At 49.2% G+C, this 23,742-nt stretch overlaps 3 protein-coding genes across 3 annotated transcripts; 1 reads left to right on the top strand and 2 right to left on the bottom strand.

Moving 5' to 3' along the window:
* Positions 1–4,172: 4,172 nt before the first annotated feature.
* FSUBG_8562 (transcription factor BOM) lies at positions 4,173–6,719 on the bottom strand (the record flags this gene model as incomplete). The annotated part of the gene is made up of 3 exons (XM_036686982.1): positions 4,173–6,378; positions 6,455–6,604; positions 6,706–6,719. The coding sequence occupies 3 exons, from the start codon at positions 6,717–6,719 to the stop codon at positions 4,173–4,175; spliced, it is 2,370 nt and encodes a 789-aa protein (XP_036535946.1).
* A 4,963-nt stretch (positions 6,720–11,682) lies between these two features.
* Positions 11,683–12,984, top strand: FSUBG_8561 (uncharacterized protein; the record flags this gene model as incomplete). Its single annotated transcript, XM_036686981.1, has 5 exons — positions 11,683–11,736; positions 11,995–12,160; positions 12,217–12,254; positions 12,327–12,537; positions 12,593–12,984. 5 exons carry the CDS (start codon positions 11,683–11,685, stop codon positions 12,982–12,984), a joined length of 861 nt encoding a protein of 286 aa, XP_036535945.1.
* Positions 12,985–18,160: 5,176 nt separating this feature from the next.
* FSUBG_8560 (translation initiation factor eIF-2B subunit epsilon) lies at positions 18,161–20,442 on the bottom strand (the record flags this gene model as incomplete). The annotated part of the gene is made up of 3 exons (XM_036686980.1): positions 18,161–20,179; positions 20,235–20,291; positions 20,356–20,442. The coding sequence occupies 3 exons, from the start codon at positions 20,440–20,442 to the stop codon at positions 18,161–18,163; spliced, it is 2,163 nt and encodes a 720-aa protein (XP_036535944.1).
* Positions 20,443–23,742: the final 3,300 nt, after the last annotated feature.

Below are 23,742 nucleotides of genomic sequence, written 5' to 3'. Positions count from 1 at the left end.
CTGCATATCAAGCCCTGGGCCTGGGGGCTGAGAAGGAAAAGGCCCACGGACTACTGAACGCGTATGCGTCTTTGTTTTTTTTTAAATTACCATGCGCTACGCATCGGCTTTTCTCATCATCATCGATATGTTGAGAGTTTCGATCGATCGAGGGGAAGGGATTGTCGCCCTGTCGTTTTGGCCGCGGGTACAAGAGAGCCCAACTAGAGACAGAACAAGATCGATGCCCGATATTTGACAGACCCTTTGATTTGGTCCAAGCGGGCTCGGGCGTATGTCCGCTATATCGGGAGGATTGACAATGTGCTGATTAAGCTGAGGTTGAACAGAGACAGGAGAGTCCCAACAAGAGATGGGATGAGGAGTTCTGAGTAACCGGAGGCCTCTGGCACTTACATTAGGTATTGCAAAGCAATAGCACCAACTTGTATGTATGCATGTACTTGGTGTTCAATCGCTTATCGGAATCTCGAAACAGATTGTAAGAGCATGCAACTTGAGGCCCAAAAGATCGAAAATCCCTCGCTCACCTCACACAGGTCTAGTTTGCAGATCGATACTCCTCGACCCCTTTGACCAATTTAGACACCCAATATCCACACACCGGCCGGCTGGTAACACACAAGACCCCGCACCCCATCCTGCAGAAAGCTACAGTACAGAGTAACCGATACTTGTTGCCCAGCCCTTGGAGATGAAGCCCATTGCCTCACAATGCTCGGCGTCATATCGATCGCTTAAGAATAGAGCAGCCACAGTAGCGAGGGGTCCTCCTCTCTAGCCCCGGCCAAGTCACACTCCCTATCTTGGTGCTGGGAGTGACTCTGCTGTGGCTGAATGCCCTCAGCTTGCCAGAACAGGAAGCATGTCTGGCTGATTGACAAATACCATTGGACGCTTGTTGCACAACCCACGAGCGGGATCTTCTCAGTCCCTGCGTTGTATATCGCAACCCCTGGTCTCTCTTCTACCCTCTAAATAGTAAGTATTTTTCAGGGAACATATGCAAACTTGTTGAGCAAAATGTCTCCAGTCATCGTTTCTCTTTCTCACCGACCTTTTCTCACACTCCTCGCAAAAGAACCGACCGCCCCTCAAACGTCGCCCACGGTTGTAGGTAGTCTTTCTTGGCCGCTAGAGTCGCTTAGCATTGCACCACGGGATCCCTCCAGGCCCAGGGTTGTTGTGAGTTTGTTAGCCACAAGTCCGGCGTTTTGATCGACGACACCCAATGATGGCTCATGTTGAAGAGTGACTTGTGGCTCATGGCTTGTCGATCCCTCATGACAGCGCACGCCCCCTCAAAGACTAGACTAGGTACATAGGTAGCTAGGTAAGTACTCAGACTCCAATCACCTACATATCATATGAATGCCGAACCAGTCAGCGTTGTGAAAACTCATGTGAGGTTTCACTGATGTCGAAACACATGTGCTGTATCGCCACCTATGAGGCGGATATGATGTGAACTGTGGCTTATCAGTGCTCCCCTTCTGTGGCGAGTAGAGTGATCAGCATGTATGTCCCTAGGCCTAGGTCCAGTCCAATTCAACACACCACAATTGTCGGTGCCTACTTATCATGTCTCATCCGGGCCGTTGAGTGACCCTTGCTCAGCTCAGTGAGTCAGCCGAATTGAGGGGGAGGTGGCTTGGGAGAGCAGGTGAAAGTGTCTAGAGTGTGTCGCATACCCACCCATCACTTTCAGTTGACAATGGCGATCCAATTCCCCTGAGGCGCGAGCTTTACCTCGATTGTGGCTAGTAATGACCAGTTGTACGATCATGACATGGGATTGGGTCCCAATGTCCGGGTACCGCCATGCGCCGGATCCAATGTTTGCATGATAGCACAATTTCCCATGTCAACGAACGGGCACCGGAAGTATTTTGCCGACCGAGATGCTCTACTACTTGTCTGCACTTCAACTGCAGACACCATGCACATAGCTAGGTCATGCCATGCCATACTATGCCATCGCCGATGAGTCGAGACTCATCCGCCAAGCCAACAGCCAACATAGGCGACGCAGCAAAAGACCAAAAGATTCTGAGCCAAAAGTGTTTGTCCCGATGGGGAAGAATTATTCCATGGGTGTCTGGATCGAATCGTGCGCGCGTCCTTGTGCTTGGTGAGTTCCTCTATCATTCCCACGCCGTGAGCTGGGCGGGCTAGGCGGGATACCTGCTTCACTGCAACCGTCTTTAAACCCCCTCAAACTAGACAACGCATCGCAGATTAGAACAAACAGGTGCGACAAATCATATCCCAAGACGCGCCAGGCACCTTATGCCCATGAAACATCGCTAACATGTCAAGGTCCAAGACCATCCATCATTCCTAATCAAGTTGAGCAGAAGCTTGAATCACTTACAAGCCACAACGTTAAATTGATCCTAGCTGTGAAGCTCAACGTATGTAACCCCAGAGAGGAGACACAGTAACTTGTAGGCTTGGAGTCTGGGGGAACACGCAAACCCCCTCGCCACAGGTGGCTAAGCTCGGCACTTTGTTCCTTTCGACTCCATCTTGGCAAGGTACTCGGTCGACCAATTGCTATCAACTGAAATAGTAATCTGCTCGGAAGACGGCTCGAGGTCCCCTTGGCGAACGTGATGATCCTGTGGCAGTGTGGCTCATATCGGTGTACCCCAATTGCGTTACTTTTTCCGAGATCTGGGCTTCGTTTTCTCATAGACCATCTCTTTGAGTTTGCTGACCTATCCTTTCCAATTACTTATGCCGCTTGGCGCTTGTACACAGTAGTCACCGGGCAGAAAGTCCGGCTTGGCCAGGATATGGCTGTTTTGCTCTTGAATCCCTTACCCTTGACGCTCATTCGAAACGCATTATCGATGTGCTAGCCACGAAGCGGTAGCCTGGGATCGAGTCGTTATGATTTGTCCACGACACGCATGTAAACAATGCTTTGAATAGCGTGCGTTATTGTACTATCGGTCCTGGACTCCGTGGGTGAGATGGCACCATCCTGACCCTCGCCGGCGACACAAACACAGGACGAGTGGTAACGAATAGCGGCCGTTGAGTGTCAAATTGGTCCGCCACCAATATTTGGCCTAATGAAGGACTCCACAAACGCTTGAAACTGAGGCCCGAGCACCACGAAATGCTATACTACATACCTCAATGCCTCAGGACCTCGCTTTATGGTGAGCACTGCTGCTGTTATATGAATTATAAGATCTGGGACATGCTTGAGATCTCGAACAAGTGTGGGTATTGTATATGGAATTATATGTACGCCGTGTTCCCCAAGAACAAGATAAGTATCCCATCTTACTCGCTCGCCCGTTTCTTGCTTGCATTACTTCGTAAGTCCTATTTTCGTGTACGCCGGACTCATCCGCCCATTGTATAAGAATGTTATGCATATACGCTTCTGTGTTTTGCTCGAATGCATTCAAGAAAAGAGGTAATATCGCAGTAGAAATATGATGATATCGCTTCCATGTCGGAGGTTGAACAGACTGACGAGGCCGTCCGTATAGCGTGTTGCACAAACGAATATATGTTGCTTGGCAGGATGTGGATTTATGTAGCGAAGATCCACACGCTTACATTGTTTTTGAACAATGCGGTAACAGGCGCCAAGAGAGTGTGCGCTCATCTTCGTATCGGGCAATCCGGCCATTTCCAATCGAGTGCGTCTCGGCTTGCCAGGGTACTGTCCGTTGATGAGAGAATTAAAAGAGCGGTCCAAAATTCTCACTTGTGTGTACTTCTGCTCGGCGCGAGAATAGCCGCTCATCCCATCCATCGTCTGCCAGATCCTTATGGCATGTGTCCAACAAAAAGTGCTCCGAAATGGTTGCCACTGCTGTCACAATTGTGGCAGCAAAGAATGAAGAGGAAACATAGAAAATAGGATAGTAAGAATAAAAAGAAAAACCGGTGGTATCATTTTTCAACAAGAGTAACAATCGTCAACGCCCCGGAGCCAACAATCCCAATCCGTGTATGTGTGTGATCGTGTGTCCAACCTGGCGACAGGCCGAGAGACCCCAGCAAAACAGTACAATCCCATGTCTAGACCCATATGTTGCTTATCGCCGCAAACTCATCGCCGTGCGTACTCAGAGTAGCATGGCGGGAGCTGGGGAAAAAAATATGTAAAAAACAAGACACAAAGGAAAAAGGGAGGGATAGTGCGATTAGAAGCTAAAACGGAGAACGAAACCACTTGTTACTTTGTCGTTGGATTCTGCAACGTCTTCGGTGGCATCGACAGCCATTTCCCATTCCCGCTTGACTGCTGGTCCAGTAACTTCTTGGATCTCAAGCGTCATGTCTTGACCTTCCTTGAGCTCTTGTACCACATCGTCGTCCATCTCCACCTCGAGGCCGTTCTGGATGGAGTGGATTGTGCGGAGGATTCGGGCAGGGTCGATGCCCCACTTGGCCGCGATTCGGTTGTTGAGTTCCTGAAGACTACGTTGCATCAGGTAGATAGCGCGGTGGTAGTCCGAGCTTCCGGGCTCGTTCGGGTTCCTTCGTTGAACATAGAAGCAGGCCACAGGCTTTGGACTTCGCTCCTGGGGTGGGCGATAGGACGGGTCGACACCTAGAGCCTCGATCCATCCACTAAGACTGCCATCATCGTCACCCTTGGTAATTCTTGTGGGTTGTTCAGACCCTTTCCGTGATATGTCACCTCCCGCTACTGAGTCGAAGTTCTTCCATTGGCCACCAGCACCAATACCCGATGCCTGTGATGCCAAGGATAGAGAACTGGGTGAGGGGGAAATCATAGAGCCCGCGATAGAGCTTCGTCCGCTTCTGGCCTGCCAGTTAGGACCTTCGCCAGGCTTGGTCAGAGGCGATATATCCCCTGGAAGAGAAACAGGGTGCAGGTCTGGGTCGTCGGGCTCATCGCCCCGAAGGAATAATACACTGACGGGCCGTGTACTAGTAAACATGTCCTGCAGCGTTTGGAGCTTGAAATGTAAGTCTTCTTCCATGGTAGCTCTTCCACCACCGCCTGCAGAACTGGCTGAGGACATAGACCATGTTCGCTTGTGCTTCTGAACTTTGCCGGGTCTTTGCGGCTCTCCGATCTTTGCAGCTCCACTTGAGCGTTTGCGCTTGCCAAAGTCCTTGAGACCGCTCTCGGCTTGTGCGATTTGCTGCTTAAGCTTGTCGATAGACTTTTTTACATGTGCCACGTCGTTGGACAGCTTCCTCTCCGCTCCATGATCTCGGAAGAGCTTGACCTTGCAGTAGCAAATCTCAGGGTTGGCGTCGGCCGCTGGCTGTGAAGGATCGCACGGCACAGGGTGTGTCTTGGCGCAGAGTCTTACAGGAATACCCTTGACACCTTTCGAGTGACTGAAATCAGTAGAGAGGAAGTTGAAGCGGACTGCGATGTTGACCTCGGGAGGTCCATTGATACCTGGTGTCCAGGTGACACAGAAGCCATCAAAGGAAGACGATTCAAGCTCCACACGGGTTCGCTTATCGTCACCTTCAGCAGGCTGGCCTGCTTCTACGTATTCAACTGCCTGAAGCTTTCCGCCTCTCTGGTGTGCCTCGTTGGTGCCTCTGCCTTCTTTCCAGAGCCCCCAGCATACACCTGGCCGCTGTCGTTGCTGCTCATCCTCAAAAGACACCCGCACGAAGGTGCGATATTTGGTTCCAGGGGCAACGGGCATTGTAGCATTTGTATCGGCAACAGAAAGTGAGTAAGCCTGTCCCTTATTAAGATAAGTAACAGGGATTTCGTCCGCATGCTTGATCATGGCTGTCGGGGCGTTGAGGGTTGAGTGAAATCGAAATTTCTCTGCTGAGGCCGGAAGAGGATGGGATATATGACCACTTGAAAACTGTCTTGATGGCATGTTCATCAGGGGTGTATTCTTGTGAAGGGTGGCACCAATGGATGACATGCGCTCTTCAGAAGGGTCCGAGTCCATAGGCGATCCATCTTGATCCATGGTCTCATATCCTGTGTCTTGGTGAACGAATGTAGAGGGCGCAAAGGTTGGCTGGGGCGGGGGCGCTTGAATGAACGGGTTGAAATGGTGAAATTGATGTGGTTGCAGTGTCTGAAACCCCGACATGTCCATCACTGGCTGAGCTGGGCCAGGATGCAGCGAGTCCCCGGATGTTGGCATAGATAGCGGTGTGTTAAGTCCCATTCCCAACCCGAGAGTCGGAGTATGCAGGTCGCCGGCCTGTGGGTGAAATAGTGTATTAGTGCCTCCAGGTGTAGGCGTGTAGTAACCAGGTGGTGCATTAGCAAAGTTGGCGAATGACATGGAATTCGGATCCAAGAGAGAGGGCGTAAATCTCCAAGGGTCGTTAGTCGCCCTAGGGGTTGGATCTTGATCACGGAATGCATCTTGAGTGAGGTTCTGGTTCCTATGAAGACTGTTAGTAACACTGCGCGCGTAGGCCAGGTGCAAGCACCGTGATACATAGTCGCAAGAGCACATACCGATCAGGTAAAGGCACAGCAGGCACGTTTTCGGCGCCAGTAGTTTGTGACAGGCCTGGGGCAGTAGCAGAAGTACTGGCAGCAGCGAGGTCAGGGAACTGCTGTCGAAAATTGGCCAGCAGTTCATCACCCGGCTTCTGTGAGCTCGTCCTAATAGAGTGTTGTGTTAGTAACTAAAAAGATCAAGGCCTTGGGCCTATTATATGAGGCCATAACAGCGCAGGTGTCCAAACTGATCGTATGGTGCATACCTTTGTCGAAACATGTCGAGACGAGCGTGCTGGGCCGTCTCAAGACAGCAACAACGTCGAAAGGTTGTCAGCGCAGTGCGGAAGAACAATGTCTTTAAGTTTAGACGATCGGCAGGCAATGTTGCAAGTTTGTCAACAGAATACGTAGGCGCAAGTTTCGAAAATAGGTTATTGGATAATGCAGTTGCTGCCTCTATTCATTGATTTGAGGTGTAGTGTTCAATGTATTGTTGCGACAACGGACGGGTTGTGGTGTGGGATGGGATGGTGGTGCTGGCCGAAGCGAAGCGAAGCGAAGCGGAAAGCGTTAATCGCGGTAAGCCGTTAGACGCGTTGTAACGGCGAGACAGGGTAAAGCGACGAGCCAGCTGTACTGAGCGAGTGTTGACAGAGGTCGACAGTTTCTCGCGAGGGTAGAGGATAAAGTAGAAATAGAAGAGAGGTGCGTGAAGCCCGTGGGATATTGTAGCAGGTGGTGTAAATAGTAATTAAGAAGGGTCAGGTAAGGTAAGTAAGCTAGAGAAGAAGGTAAGGGTATATTGGAGGAGTGGTGGGGACCTGTCGTCAGTCCCGCCAGGCCAGAGGAGTGGAGGGTGAAAACTGAAAAGGCTCGATGGACGGAGAACGAGGATCTGACTTCGAAGTTCCTACAGTAAGTACCTCGTACCTACCCACGTCCCAAGCTCTGGGCTGGGGCGCCGAGGCGGTGTCGTGGATCGAGTGGATGAGGTGAATGTGGATATGAATCGGGAGGAGGCGTGTCTATAGCGAACGGAGGGTACTTGTGCCACACGGTTTTGCGCCTGTGCCAGACGCCAGGGAGTGGTGCGATATTGGAGTCAGGATGCGACGTAATGCGGTGATCTCAAGTGATGCCGAGATAATATTGTGTGTATGTACTGTATTTGTTTTGTTTTGTTCAGAGCTGAACCCGCGAAGCCTATCTCAACTGTCGCAACACTGCGGCGTCAACTTCTGTCGTCAGAATGCGACTGCACTGTATGTCGATCGGGGCATAAGCTCTCTAAGGGAGACTTGAGAAAGGAAAACACCTTTGCCGATGGAGACTGGACTGTTCGACTGTTGGGTTCCAGCGAGCGGCGGTTATGTGTTTTGCAGGTGTCGACGCAAGCAAGTGTCCTTCTTTTACGCGGAGCCAAGCAGTTGAAGTGGATGTGATGTTGGGGGCGACAATAGCTTGTCCGCAGTGCCGGGATTCCGTCAAACAAAGATTAGTAGGTAGTAATTGATTGATCAATCAATTAATTGCGATACTGTCAGTGTTTGCTGGCTAAGATGTCTCTCTCGTGCCCTTGTCTTGTACATACATGCTGCTGTTCATGTGTGGCTGGAGCTTGCGATACCTTGCATCAAAAGGTGTGTTTTGCTGTATATGTACCTATCTAGGTACGTACCTAGCAGCCAGCCTGCCTACCAGCGTCGATTTTGTAGACCTGGGAGGCCTGACCAGAGGGTGTCACTTTGACGCTCCTACCTCGACACTCAAGGGCTGTCACTACCGATCTAGATGAGCCTATCTCTCTGTATCCATCAAAACTGTCTGTATCCGTACTGTGATGGTCGACTCAGGAAGATGCACTGTTGTGTCGCTCACCAATGCAGGCAGAGTCAGAAGGACATGCATCCATACCAACATAACATATCCACCCGTCGATTTTCGGGAGCCTGTGGGGTTGAAGCCATGGGGGGGGGGCAAACCAGCGACCAGCAAGGGGGACCCTGATCCCAGAAGTCTTCTCATCCGCCAGGTCTAGGGTCGGCGGGCAGCTAGAGACTAGCAACTAAAAACCCTTGTGCTACAGAGACCATGGGCATGGGTGGAGAAAGAGAAGAGTTACCTCCGTAGAGGGGAGGCAGAAGGCGGAAGAAGAGGCTCGTCTCGTCGTTCGTTCGCTGTCTGGTACATATCGACCGTCCGTGTTGTCTGGAAATTGTTAGTGAGGAACAAGTATGTACTTTCTCCTTAGGTTCGGGAGGTTATGGTAACAGCCCATGTCCTTTATTTCTTTATTTCTTCATGGATCCTTTCTCGCTGTGATTGATCGGAAGAGGGCATGTGGCTTGTGAGGGCTTGTGACAGGACAGACAGCCCGAGTATGGGTAGAACAGCAAGGGAGGCTTCGGGCAGTGACGCCATTGCAGCATTGTGGGAATTTAGCTTCCGCACCCTTCTACTGGATGGAACAGATGAGACTTGCGTTAGGTTGTCTCTAGACTGTAGATTGAGTTAAACAGAAGTGCACGTCTACCGGTGAATGAATGCATCTGCATCTAAGTATCGCTACAGCGCACATTTGTACGTGCCGGCGAGAGTGGTTTTATCGGGGGTTAGGTGAAAGAGGGGTGAGGCTTGACCACTGGGCCCTCAGAATTATCCCATTTCCGTCCCGTTATTTTCCCCGGGTGGTTAGGCTACCTAGGTTGAGGTCTGATATTGGATATTGGATCCAATGTCTTGCTGCGCTGTAATGCACTGTAGCAGTTAGTTAGCTCCCATTCGAAGCTGTAGATGGGGACCCGGTCTCTCACTGTCGGGTCTGTTTCTAAAAGGCTGTGGTCCTGGCGCCTCGGATACAACAGCGGTAACCCTTACGCAGGAACGCCAGAGCCGTGGGATGTGGAGGTTCCAAACCCACACTCGAACACTAGTTGGATCGGATCTTTACTCTGTCATCGGTTTGCATCTTAACAGAACCTCGTCTGCCATCGGCTGCCCACGCCAAAATCACCCCTCATCGAAAGTTCTAATGAATCGCGAGGTGCTTGCTCTTTTATCGGAGACCGGGGCTTTGGGGTAAAACCGTTGTTTGAGACCTTTTTTTTGTTTTGTTTTTCCCCCTTCTGCCTTTCCATTCTCCTCTTCAAGCGCCATCCTCGACTAGGTAATTATTCAAGTCGGTAAACTAAAGTCATGGAGCCAATGACATCTGATGGAAACAAAAACTCTACTTCTGTTCTATGTATGCACGCATACCGAGCGCTAGTCATCCACAAGGTGTACCTTGAATGGGGAAAATCAAAACAACGGGACTGAAATGTAGTTATGTTTTTCACCTACCTGTCTGTCTACGGTCTACCTACTAAGCTGAGGATGGAGTCTGACCATGCCATGCCTCATCTCCCGTTTCCCGCCGCAATGTGTATGCGCTGTGCTCCCTTATACCCCCTGCTGGGTACATATATCCATCATATGAGTCCTATTGGTGGGAGGATGGCTCATTTGGAAAGTCCTGCAACCGCATCCGTACAATGTGTGTGAAGACTACCTACATGTAGGGCAGGGCCTGGTTTACTGTCCCCGGTCTGGCGGCATGACGGATGGGTTCCCATCCGTTCCTTTTCTCATCTGCATCACTCACATCCACGGCCCGAAATGACCTCTGCCTCTAGGCCTTCCCATTTGGGTCCTACCACCTGACCAGGTCCGTCATTCATCAGAGCATGCCATGGTCAGCCCGTGGTGAGATGTTGTGCTGTAGTTTTCGATGTGAAATAGACTACAGCAGCACAGATATAATTTCTATCACTTCCAGAACGTCTATCAATATGATAGCTCCAGAACTAGAAGGGACCTACTCTGTTCTTCACGCGTGGCTGTGCTGAACCCTTCGGATTCTCAATATGTATGTTCATCCTGGTCTTGGTACTTACTACCTTAGCTATGGTTCATCTCTTGTCCAGGCGCGCTTGTGTGCATCTAGCAGAGGTTCCGGAGTAGTCCCTCGATCATTTAATTGGCCTTAGGGACGCCGAGGGTTTAGAGCTTATCCATCCTCTATGTTCGAATGAAGAAAGTCACCTAGTCGTCACAATCGAACCATTGCCCTCATACCCCTTGTCCTGATTCAGTTTGGTCCAGACGTTGGGAATGCCATTTGCAAAAGCCATGCGCTGCAATTGTAGCGGCCGCCGAAGTCCCTCCCTAGTCTAAGTCTTTGGTGGCCGTTTACTCCGTACCGTTCTTTCGATTAAAGATCTTCACCACTCACTCCAGATTGAGAATAGACACGTGGGTGATTTGCATGTGTGCTCTTCGGGTCTAGGTTGGGTTGGGTTGGGTCCCCGCACATCCAATCCGTTATTCGGGCTTTTGACGACAGACAGCTTCACAGCCACAGTTGGAGGCGATATCGTGACGACGCCACAGCGCTAGATCCCCAATCCTCGGCACATTATTGCCCAATTGCATGTTCTGGGCCGATTCCATCTGTGCTGTTCAATGTCTTGACTGCCTTATCTTGTTGATCATTGCCTGAGATTTCAGCTGCTCAGGCATGGGCGTGACTGACAGATGTGGCTCTGAGCGTCCTTGTGGCGTACGGAGCGTGGCTTGACGCGTGGTTGTCGCCCCCTTCATAAGGTACTAGGTCCTTTCCTCAGTGGGGAGTCAGGAGTTTGTTATTGAATACCTAGGTAAGAACACTATTTCCTTTGGATCGCCGACTTTTTGTCATGGTATCTCGGCACTTTTACTTATAAACCTTTTTCGCGGCTTTTGTGTGGTAGCCAAACTTTTTGGTTTGCCTGAGAATTGATCACAGGGACGGTGCTCTAGCCGTCACTGACCTAGATTTTTCCTATGGCGTTGTCGAGAGTGCGTGTCATCCCAGAGGTGAGGCTTCGTATCGTGGAACTCTCGAGTGTGAGAAGCTGCAGCCCTGTTGTCAATCGAGAGGTAATACGAAGCGCCCTCAAAGTTTCTTACAAGAATGCTGATAAGAAACTGGCATAAAATGGTCTATCCCTCTTTTGAAGAGCATGAGATTTCTTGGTATATTTTCCAATATTCTCCGAACTCTCAGCGAAACAGATCAAGCAAACATACCCATTTATCCTTTCAACCAGCACAAACAGAACCTGGCTTTGGCGGTAGGTATTATCTTCTAGTATAGGAAATGTCTGGCGGCCACTAACCTTGTTTCCAGTAGCGACTCTCCTCTTCTGTTAACGCCAGAGATGAGGTTACTCTATGGTGTTTATCTGCTTCTGTCTGTCGCGTATGCGGCCGATGTAAGACTTCATTTTATTCACAACATAGAGACAAATGCATCCTCTTTAATTGCATTTAGCACTGGTGGGGACTTGATTACAAGGATCTGTGGCACAACGATTAAAGCCAAAGAATCCGTTGACTTCTCTAACGTCAACGAAAATGGTGTTGGGAATTTTACAGTTGGTAGTGCCAGCTTCTTTGTTCACTCCGATCCCAAGTATTCTGGAGGCCCTTCATGTTCTGTAGATTTTGATCATCCCTATACTGCCATACAGTGCTCGGGTGTAAAATGGGATCTTGAGGATGTTGTTAAACAGGATACGAAGTCGTGTTTCTTTCAAAATCACGCGGGGAAGGACTTTGAAGATTACCAAACTGACACTCGAGACCACAAGTTGCAGCGCCGTTGCGGCAACAAACAGCCAAACCTTGACGGCAATGGTCGGTATAATGCTTTCGAGTAAACTAGGCTCGACCTCGCTGACATACACTTCAAGGATGGCCCCACCAGAGATACTACTATGAACAGCTTTCGGTAAGCCTTTTCCCTTCCTTCTTTACCCTACAGCTTCTTTTACATCTTTGTATTGGTACTAAACATATGCAGGAAGTTGGATATTGCAGCGAAACCCAGGGCTGCTCTGTTAGTACAAGCAACACGAAGACTATCTCCAAGACTTACAGTGCGACTATCAACTTCCCGTGGATCTCGGGAGGCTACTCTGTAGCAAAGTCTTGGGCTTTTGGGGCTTCATATAGCTGCAATGGCGGCCCGGGAGACAGAGTCTGTGTCTGGTACAGGATTGCGCACACTGCCTGTAAGTCACAGCCTTATCTAAATGGTATTGATAGAGTGGTTAAGAAACGATGTAGATACGGCTCGGATGCCCAAAGGACGTTCCAGGAAGGGTCTGCATGGCCCACAAGGTGTCATTGCCTCCCCAAACGTGGAAAATAAAGGCGGTGGCTTCCAGTGTGCGACTGGGAAGAATTGCGCGCACAAGGGCGCGACGTACTGGGATTGCCATGGGCAAAGGTCTAAGAAGTTTGAACACTGTGGACCTCCAGAGCAGCCGGAATTGGATTCCGGTAACAACTACATAGAACCCTTTGCAAGCGCCTGGGGGAAAGCAAAAGGACAAGCTGGGAAGAACAATGTCAAGGTCAAAGATATTGATGCTGAAGAGGCAATGATGAAGAACATGGGGGACATGGAGAAGATGACGGAGGCAGAAAAGGAGATTAATGATAAAGTATGGAGATGACGAGCCAAACAGCGTCGATTACCATGACTTCACGACAAATGAGCAAGAATCGTGGGGCACATACGGATAAGGACTATACGAAATCCTGCAGCTAGCACCGGCATGCATGGCTGGAACAAATACTAGTGCTCTAGCAAGATCAGGCTCCTTGTTCCTTTACTACTATATTACACCTGCTGCCACAATAAGTTGCCTGGTATTGCCGTTTAATATATAAGTATTAATCTTATATGTTTGTTTCGTGGCAATACCTTGTCTTGCTTGTCCCGGGGGTGCATAACTTAGGTACAGTAAGTACCTACCTGTAAAGGTCTCTAGCTGGCAACTCTAGCTTACACGCACCAACCGTTCGAACAGCCGACCCTTGGTAGGCATGAGCAAGCAATCTTGGAGGACCACGATATCCCAAGACCAAAATCCCTCCTGACTATGACTCATGTAACTATCGAAAGGCGGATTTCTTCTATGTTGCCAAGCATAGGCAAATAACTAACAACATGGCAACATGTTCGATCGATTTGACGAGCTGTGGTTGGTTTAAACTTGAAGTACGGAGTAAGTATGCAGAGTGCCCAAGCTTTTAACTCACTCTACCTTTTGTTTTCTAACACTTCCGAAACAGTCTCCCCTCAAATCCCTATACAAAATAAGTACCTAGTACCTTCAACAGAGTCAAGCTGGCGGTCCAGTCAATTGGATGAATGACTGACAAAGCATACAGCTATCCCTACGGTTCTGATTGTTTGGAGCTCCCTTGTTCCAGGTCGAGAGCGTTTGATCTGGTCTCAATGAAATTATGTCGAGCGTTCACTAATAAACGCCGTTGGTGCTTTGCCTTGACCAGGGTCACCCTGTCAAGTCCCGTCTGGTGCCATCTCGGAACACATCCTAATCCCAGTCAAGTCCATCCAACAATTGCATGTTCCGACTTGGGTGTGCAACCAGAGATGCAGGACCGTGCCACTACTGGGCTTGAGAACGGAAATATGCAATCGAGCCAGCTCTGCGTTCAACTCGCCAGTCCATGACAACGGTGCAGCCCTTCGTCTGGGCTTAATCTCGGCAAATTGTTTTTGAGCCACGTCCGGCAAGATCTTGCCCGGATCACAACGTTCACTAGCAGAATTGAAGTAAACGGTATCGGGCGTACTTGTTCGTTACGTCAATGTAATCGCCAAAGACAACCTCTTTGCTCTCTGTCCTCCAGATTTTCAGCGATACGGTCAAGACATCTCAAGTCGTCCGGGTTCCTACAGTTTTCTCAGTCCGACTCACCTAGAGATTGATACTCTTCCAGGCCCTGACAAGGCCATCATTACCCTAGGTACCAATGGCCATGAACGTGTGGCTGGTACCTATAGTACTCAGGTAGCTAGCTCACAACGCTCATCTACCATGCGGCGGGTATCTTGGTGTGAACACCACACAATTTTCGGGCGAGTTGCGTACCCCATCTAACGCTTCCTTCCCCTCACACCCTTCCTTACAGATGAAGCTCTGGGGCGTTGTTGATTGATGAACAATCTCTTGGAATTCCAGGTTCGACCACCTTTCGAGGATAGTCTACTGTATTGTTTGTCATGGCTTACAATGCCCTGTCGTGCTCGGCTATCCCCTTTTTTGAGATGTTATGTGTGTTAGTTCACCACACGCTCAGGCAGGTGAACACAAAGCCATTCAATTCATTCATACCTAGGTATGGATCAATTCAGATGTCAACCCCACAAATGACAGCTTGCACGGAAACCGGTATCAAGTTCCAGCTTCTTCTTCAGCTTCGGCATTGCATTGTACGGCACTTTTAGGCAACTTCGTGCGCGGTATCGGTATTGGGTCAAATGCATCTCTCTCTCGTACACTACCCACTTGAAGAGCCTGCAAGATATCACGAGCCACCTTGGAGTGAGACGAGACGCCTGATTGACTTCCGGAACATTAGCGTTCATCAGAGCGGAGATGTCGCCAAACTTGTCCCATTTCGCCCTACAGGGGGACCAGGGTTTTGTTCGTCCGTCACAACCTAGCATAACATAACAGATGGGCCCAGCCACAACCATGATGTCATGATTAGTTACTGTCCAAGATCCTTCCACGTCAGTCTACCGTACCCGTACCCACGAGGCTGAAACCGTTATCGAAGCCTCTAAGGAGCAAGACATGGATGGAGTAGGTAATGGCAAGGGACTACTCCGTACTCACTATAAACATGGGAGCATTCGTTACAGAGCAGGTTAGAGTTGTCAACGTGGCACCCTCTTTCGCCAGTCAGGCTGAGACGCTAGGTATCATCCATCTTTCGAGTCCACTGATGGATGCCCCCGCATGATGAACGAGGAGGAGGGAAGCATCACGAACAGCAAGCTCTTTAGAGGCGTTGACGTCATCGGAAAGTTTTGCTCGTCCCTCAGGTCCACTAAACAATTCAGTCTCATACCACTCGGTCGAAGCATTCAAACAACGGGAGCTTCAAACTCCTCTCTCGTGGCCGTCCCGTTGTTCCCCAGTCCAACATTTTTAGCAATCAAATGGTGCAAGTTTACTGACATCTGTGAGAAATCAGATGGAAAACAGCAATGCATGCCTAGGATTGGATATGATCAGGGTCCTGATTATCAGAACTGCATACACATCGCCGCGAATACTGGACCCATACCTGTGGCATGATTATGTATTATCTTGAGCTTTGTCACACGAATGTGTGAAGGGTACGGAGTACGGATAGTCAATAACGATTTCTGTTGGTCTACTGGGTAGGTAGGGTGAGCTTCCACCGCCAACGCCCGATTTGGGAACGAGCTCTACCTTAATCCACCTGTTATGTATACCTATGTACATACGGAGTACAGCACCCTGTTTCCGTATACTGGGGTTGAATGCGACCCCGTGGTCAGCCTCCAGCATCGGCGAACCCCTACTTTGAATAACCGCAACTTTATTCGCTTTGCTTTGTGGGATCGGAGCCAGATCTTGACGATTCGGTTTTCAGGGGTGGCTGCATTTCAGGAGGCCCCAACTGAGCTCAGTGTTCAAGACACCTACCTTACTCTCCTGTCTGGGGCTTCTTGAACACATTGGTTTCACGTAACGGATCAAACGCTGGCTTCTTGGAGCGCAGTTGGGGGAATGTCGATTCATTCGAATTCGTTCACATCACCAGACAAGCTGGCGCTCCCTCGACTACGATCTCAAGCTCGATGACTTCGTCAACTGAGCATGCCCATCTATCATCGAGCGGCTGGTGCCGTGCACTACACTGCAGTCAAGCCACCACACCCCTCTCCCTTGCTGAGGGCCACTGTACTGGGTACTTTCAAGCATGTTAAATCTCATCACCAGCAGTTCGAGTTTTATCTTCAACGTCGTCATCTTTCCGCACTCGGCTACCAACTCGTGTTGCAAGCGAGCGTTATCTTTAGAACCACATCTTGGACTTGTGAGAAAACTTCGTTTTGTTTTTTCCAAGGATAATGAATCAGGGTCCTCTTCCAGAAGCCTTCCGTACTACAGGGCTTAAAAGTTTGACTGGAAATGCCATACCTAACGGGGACACGATCAGGTTGATCACTACATCATCGCACATCCTACCCATGCGCATCTGTCCTCCTTGAAGGGGTTTTTGGGGATTCCTGCCCCCCTTCTCCACGCTTCCTGTACCTGAATTGGTCTCCTCCGTCGTGACTGCAAAGTCTTGGTGGTGAAGGGGGCTGATCGTTGCTTGTAAAGTACGCCAGCTCCGGCAATCTCAATGGCGCGTTGTTGGTGAGAGACAGGCCAAGATGCCCAAAATAAGAAACCCATTTACTCCCTATTTTTGGAAATGCTATTTTCATCCCAACAGCGACGATCTCGGTTGGTAATGCACCTGGGCTTTTGAACTCCAAGGGTTGTTGGGGACGTTGGTGGTGGTGGTGGTGAGTTTGGTGATAGTTGCATGCGAATATCGGCAATGTTGACGCGTCCTTTATCGACTCATGATCACCGCCATTCTGCTATCAAGGGGAATGATTTGCGATGAAGAACTGAATCGTGTCGTGTCATTCACTGGGTTATGACTCGTGTGGTTTTGCTATCATGTCGCTTAACATTACAGCTACAAGTCGTCTCATGGCTGTGCTGGTTATCCGCATTATTTAGGACACAATGGATTACATTCCAGGCCAAGGCCAGAATGTTCCTCATCTTCTGGATAGCGTTTCTAGAGAATAGTGGCCTTGAAGGGATAAGTAAGTAAGGCACAACAGGGGTGTGTAGGTATGTGTGTATCAAATGGAGTGAACAGGTAAAGTCGGATAAGTAACATAAAGAACATAATATACATAGGCGCTTATAAGACCTCTCTATACCCGGGTAGATATCCCGGGCAATCAAATCAAATCAAAACATAAACTTTAGTCAATCAGTTGTAACATCTGGAGAATTTAGACTAGACGATATAGGGTAGACAATCATCAATCATCACCGATACAGGTAATTATTGAATAGGCAGAAATCGTGTGTATCAAAGATGCCACAACTGTAGCGCTACATTTGTGCAGGGCTCGTCGAGCCGGAGGACACTCCATGTTGAGGCCAGTTCCATTTAGCTTACGGTCGAGCAAAGACTAAGCCGGTGGACTATCTTATAAACCAGTTATAATACGGCAATTAAGTCAAGGTTGGGGATATTTCATGACGCTCCTCGAGAAGGGTATCATAACGCTTAATATTATTATTACTATTTTTAAGCAAGGCATCCCATATCGCTGGAGGCTTTGATGAATTGTACTCCATATTGGGTTGCTCAAGAAGTGTGTCCAGAACAGCCCATGCGATTTCTAATCTTGCATGCACATGACTTAGCACATCTGTCGCTCGGATTCCTAAAGCAGATAGAAGAAATCAAGCTGACGATACTCCTATTGAGCCTGATAGTTAGATGAAGCAGACGAATTAGTTCTCTCCCTATCTTCATACAAGTCAGCGGTAGAATGAGGAGTTCATACCAGAATCTGGAAGAAGGCGATATCTAAACATGATATTCTCAGTTCTTACGATTACCGGCGACAGTCCAGACCCTGACTGAAACCATATAAACAGGTAGCAAGGTGCCTTGTGTTATACTATATTTATGAGAAGCCACGTCCCTTTGTTTATTTTGTACTCCGTGATCCCTACAGATAGAATGATGCATAACCATCTATTCCTCATCGCTGTCATCCTCCTCCTCGGCGTTCTCCAACCACTCCACCAACACGCGGCACTTTTCTTTCAGCAATGCCATAGCCTCACCTTCAACAGCACGCTCATTCCCCCACCAACCCAGAATACCCTCCTCCTCTAGGATATCGAGCGCATATAGCTGTTGTAGCATTGCGGCGAGGAGAGTGCCAACACGGGACTGCTCGGGTCCCTGGGAGCGCGTGAGAGCCTTCTGGAGTGCGATGATGAACTCGACCTGCTCGGCCTCATTATCATCGTCGCCGCCAATTCCGACTTCATTGATAAACTTTGTTGCACCTTTGCGAGCCCTTAGCGCTTGCTCAGCAGCCTTGCTGGGTTCGAGATTGCCATGCTCAGGGGTCATGAGCTCGACCGCGTGACGAGCAAATGCGGTGGCCACAGCTCGACGCATCATAGCGTCAGAGGCATCGTTGGAGAGACGCAAGCCCATGAACTCAAGCTTGGCCGAATCGAAATCACCGGACTCGGCACGAAGAGCGTCGACCAGACCGTGTACGGCCTCGCTATGGAATGAGAGTTTGTCGCCAGCATCATCGGAGGCGAAGGACGTGCGGCGGGAGGGGTCGGTGGTGTCGACGTGCAGGGAATTCTCATCCGGAATATCTTCAGAGATTTCGGAAGACAGTGTTGACACCGATGAGGTGGAGATATTGAACTGGGAAAGGTTGTATATGAGACTCTTCTGAAGCTGGCATGGGTCTCTCTCGTCAACCTCATCATCCTCAGGGTCCCTGAATGCTGCAGCATTGGTACAAGAGCCAAGCAGCTCGGTATCCGGCTTTAAGGAATTACCCTCAGAATCGAAACATGAAATGACAGTATCTTTGGGTAGTATAATGCTCTTGCCAATGTTGACACTAAAGGAAATGAGGCTGCCTTCTGCTATAGTCGAGTTCTCTCCAATAATGGCTGAATCTGCCACGATAGATCGGTATATTCTGGCGTCGTCCCCGACTGTGGTGTCGTCCCAAATGTAACAGTCCTTCAAGACGACGTTCTTGCCGATCTTGCAGTCTCGCCCAATTATGCTGTTAGAGATTTTACTTCCTGGGCCAATGTAGCTGTTACGTCCGATGACCGAGTTCTGGACTTCGGATGTATTTTCGTAGAATGCACCTTGCTCGACCACAACCGCAGGTCTGTGACGCTGGTAAGCCTGCTTAGGGACAATATTGCACTCTGGAATGAAGGGATACGTCCACCGGCCTAGAATGTCACGACTGATGGCGTCGTACTGCTGCAGATTGCTTGCTCGGGCTGCGTAACCCTCCTCGCAAATCTCGGTATAAATCATCTTGCCGTTCAGTTCCCAATCCTTGAGCACGCCGTGAAGGAAGTTTCTTCTGGGAAGCTCGTAATCAAAACTTTCTGACCAAAGCGCAAGTACCTCAGGCGTACAAATGTCGATCTGAGCATCGACGAGGTCGGATCGAATCTCGAATTCAGTTGCTAGCTCATCCACGACAGCTGGATCTAATGACATGTATCGATCGCTTGCCAAGGGGTTCATCTCATCGTAGTGAAGACACCGTTGAGTCTTTGTGTCGACCACAAAGATGGGTGTGATTCCATTTGTCTTTGTTCGGTGATCATGCTCTCCACCACTGCGCAACACCATTGTCATGATGTTGGCTGCGCTGTCTTGCCTCCGTTTTCGGTGCGCCGCCAGAGCACCATCGAGCATTATGTTGGACACGAGGTCGCCATGCACGAGGATAAAATCGCCGTCGACAAGAGATCTCTTGTCCATATCGCGTAGGACATCGCCGGCTGATCGTGCATCCGAGACTCGGACAAATTGTAGAACGGAAAAGGGAGATGTGCGCGCGGCTGCTGACCACCGAGATCGGCTGATGTAGTCTTCGACTTGGTCGGTATGAGCACCACAGTAGATGTAGACTTCGTTGACACCGTTCATGGCTAGAAATTCAAGGGTATACTCGATGAGGGGGGTGTTTGCGAGTGGGAGAAGACACTGCGAATAAGCCCATTAGTACGAGCACAGGGTCGATGCGAATAAGAGGACATACTCTTGGTTTCTCGATGGTAAAGGGCTTGAATCTGTCTTGAAAGGAGTCGGCGAGTACCTGAAGAATCCGCTGTGAGCTCGCGCTGGTCTTGAAGAAAAAGATACCCCGCCATGTCACCTACAACCGCCTGGAGAACATCCTCGCTTTTGCTCTCGGCCCCTGATTTTGAGGACTTTTTGCCCTTGCCACTATTGCCCTTGTGCGACATGGTTACTTGTCGGGGTTAGAGCGTTGCGTCCGAAAGATATTTGGGCGTATTGTAAAGTTTTAAGTTGAAGCACACGCGAACCGTGGGATTAGGTCAAATTTCCAGTGACTCAATCAGCGGAACCTACCTCCCCACCTCACCTCGGTGTAGGGGCCCTCACCTCGGTGAATTGGTCAAGCTGCTCTGCTGAGGTAATCGTTCAAACCCTCAGCGACCTGTAATGGAAATAATATTACCCGAACGCCGAACAATGAGTCCCGATAGACTTCGGCGGACATTCCATACTTCACTTGGCTATACATACCAGGCATAACACTTCAGCTCGCTATATCCGGAGCCTTGGCTGTAACACGCGGACCAGTCAAATCCTGAAAACACCCGACACTCACATATTTGTTATCTCCAAAAGGTACCTCAGAACGGAGTAGTTGTGATTCATTCACTCGGCAAATATATAATCACCCTTACGTAGGGGATCCAAGCCATCGGTCAAAATAACACATTACCCTCTTTCAGGCAGAATAGACTCTGTTTTTCCTGTAGTTGTGATTACGCTTTGTTTGTTTCTCGGCAAGCGTAGACGCTCGAACGTCTGAGTTTCGCTTACCAAGGAGCTATTGGTTTTGGAGGAGGGGGTTTGACTTTTGACAGACAGCTGACACTCAAAACTAGTTCGATAATGGCGTCTGTCAATGAAGCCCGTTTAAGCACGAGCCTGGTGCATCTGAACGACAGGCACATGCTCAGGAACAGGCAGTACTCATCGAATGAGAAGATTTGATGTCGCTTCGGTTCCGGGAGGCGGTAGCGTCCGACCGGGGACTAAACCAGAGAGGCAACATTTATCTATGCGGCTTCGCCGGCGGTCCGACAACTTTCGGGTCGTTTGATTGCTTTTTGGGTATCTTCCCTCCTGAGAAGAGAAAACAACAAATTCCATCTGCTAAATTAGAGGGTGGAAGGGGCTTCCGGCAGCTGGAATTGTCCAAGCATCAACTATAGAGTTGTCCCTTGTTGGATCCGGTTCCTCGACGAACGAGGGAAATGTTCGAGACAGTGAGAGACACAACTTGAAATATGATAGTCATAGCGATGAGACTACCTACCATGCAACGAAACCTTGCCGGCCGGGAGATGGCTGTGGATTAGTGTGGCTGTCAAATGTTGTTTGTGTTCAGTACATTACTAAGGCATCCGCAAGTGTCTTTTAGATGTCTCGGTCGTAGAATTTGATGCAGATGTCTCTCAATTTAGATAGTCGCAAGTCAAGTAGGTTAGTAGTTTGCGGTGATGACCAAGCTTTGTAGATGCCCTCGACCTACCTCACCCTGGGTACTAAGTGTGTAGATGTGACGATCCTGCGAAATGTACTTCCAAGCGCTGCCTTATTGTCGTTCATGGGTACAGACTGTGCCTACCTAGATGATGGTTTTAGACCAGGGCCAGGCCGACAAAATTCTTCCACCTGAGGATTTTCAGCAATTAGGCTACCAAGGGCAAGGTAAGGCAAATCTCAGGAAATCAGGGGTCTTCTCCCCATGTCATTAAATGCAAATAGGCCCTAATTTTGAAGAACTAATAAAAGAAGGATTTCCGAAGTAGGGTATGTACGAGCCCTGGACCCTCCCTTCTTCTTTGCCCTTTTAAGGAATTCTCAGCCGTGCACTGTGTTAGGTCTCCAGATTAGGTAGGTAGTTTTAGGCAGGTGAATAGATTGCGATTTCCATATCTGCGGTTCGTGCACAGTGTGCCCGCATCCGTCCATACAGTTGCAATGAAGCTACCCGCATCGTTCTCGCCCTCGTTCTTTGCCAACGGCCACGGTCTCGACCGATCATGGACCTCTCGCTTGTTTCTATCTTGACCTCCACATTTGAACAAACTATTGCTTCCTTGACAGAGACTCTTGGTAGTTCAAGAGTCTATCTTGATGTTCAATACGATGCAGCATTCGCTTCTTCAGCACCCTCTAACTACCCGACGACCACAAAGCACCCAAACCGTACAGTAGAGGACAGTGCTCGATGTCCTATACCAGGAATAGACGCGAAAAAGAACAGGCTAAAAAGAAACATTATCATACCCTGGTCTAGTATTGCTAGATCGAGTTCCGGCTTCCACTTTCAATGTTACTCAACATTGCTTGGTCTCTATTCAGCTTCGCTGATCTCCCTTATTACAGCTAAATCCGTACAACGGCATGCGAGGAAAGATGACCATTCCGGGCAAGGACACCACTGAAACCTGATATGCTACGGCCAGTATTCAAGCATTGGTTGAGGCTGAGTGTGTCGTCTCAGTTCTTGGCTGACCTTCTATGATTCTGGTTCGACGATAACCGAAATGCCTATAGCAAGTGGTCATTAGCGGACTGATTCCTCACATAAGCTGGTCTCCCGGATTTCCCTCATGTCTCTTCAGCGTGCTTCCAAGCAATGCCAAATCATATACCAACGCTCCGGGAATCATACACCAGCAAAGCAAAGGTTTCTAGCCCTCTAATTGGCTTAAAAATAATTAGCGTGATTTTTACAGCGCTCAGACTACCTAGAGACTGCCCTACTAAAATCCATTATTGCTTATCAGCTTACAGCCACACCCTCTTAACAGTAAAATCAACTCTAACCCTGGCAAAGATAGGCTATTTTAAGCCAGATCAGGTTAGTTAGTTAGGGTTAGTTATAGGCCAGAGGCCGCAGGATAGGGTTAGCTTAGGGTTCAGGTTAGGGCTAGGGCTTAGGGTTATTTAGGATATATCCTGTTGCTGTTAGTTAGTGCAGTCTTAGCCCTGATTGGCTAAGGTATGTTGGTGTATGATTCCCAGAGCGTTGGTGTATGATTTGGTATTGGCTTCCAAGGCAAAGGCCACGCTGTTACAATGTAAGGTTCTCAGGTTTTCTCAGTATTTTAACCCTGGCGCCGTGTCGATGCCCCGATCTTGCTGCATTGTGATTCTCTCTTGCAGATCTTTTCACGGGGTGCCAGCGCCCAATACTGGGTCCTCTGTCAGCACAACCTACATGGTGTAAGAAAACCTGACCGACCCTCACATTGAAGCTGTATGGAAACACAGTCATGTTTTAATGCACCTCGAGGGCGACACAGTCTTAAGACAAGCCCTGTATTATTCATCCCCAATAACTGGGAGTCTCACTACTGTTTAGTTAAGAACGCTGGCGTTTCGCTTGGCCAGGAAACCGCCGAGCTTAGCTAACAACGATATGCCTCCGTCTGGAGCCTGGAAATAGGCAGACGCATTATCAATACCATCCAAACTCCGATTATAGGCATCGGATGTCA

This window comes from Fusarium subglutinans (genome assembly GCF_013396075.1).
Source record: "Fusarium subglutinans strain NRRL 66333 chromosome Unknown NRRL66333_c0000118, whole genome shotgun sequence".
Lineage (NCBI taxonomy): Eukaryota > Fungi > Ascomycota > Sordariomycetes > Hypocreales > Nectriaceae > Fusarium > Fusarium subglutinans.
This window is presented reverse-complemented; position numbering and strand designations above follow the sequence as displayed.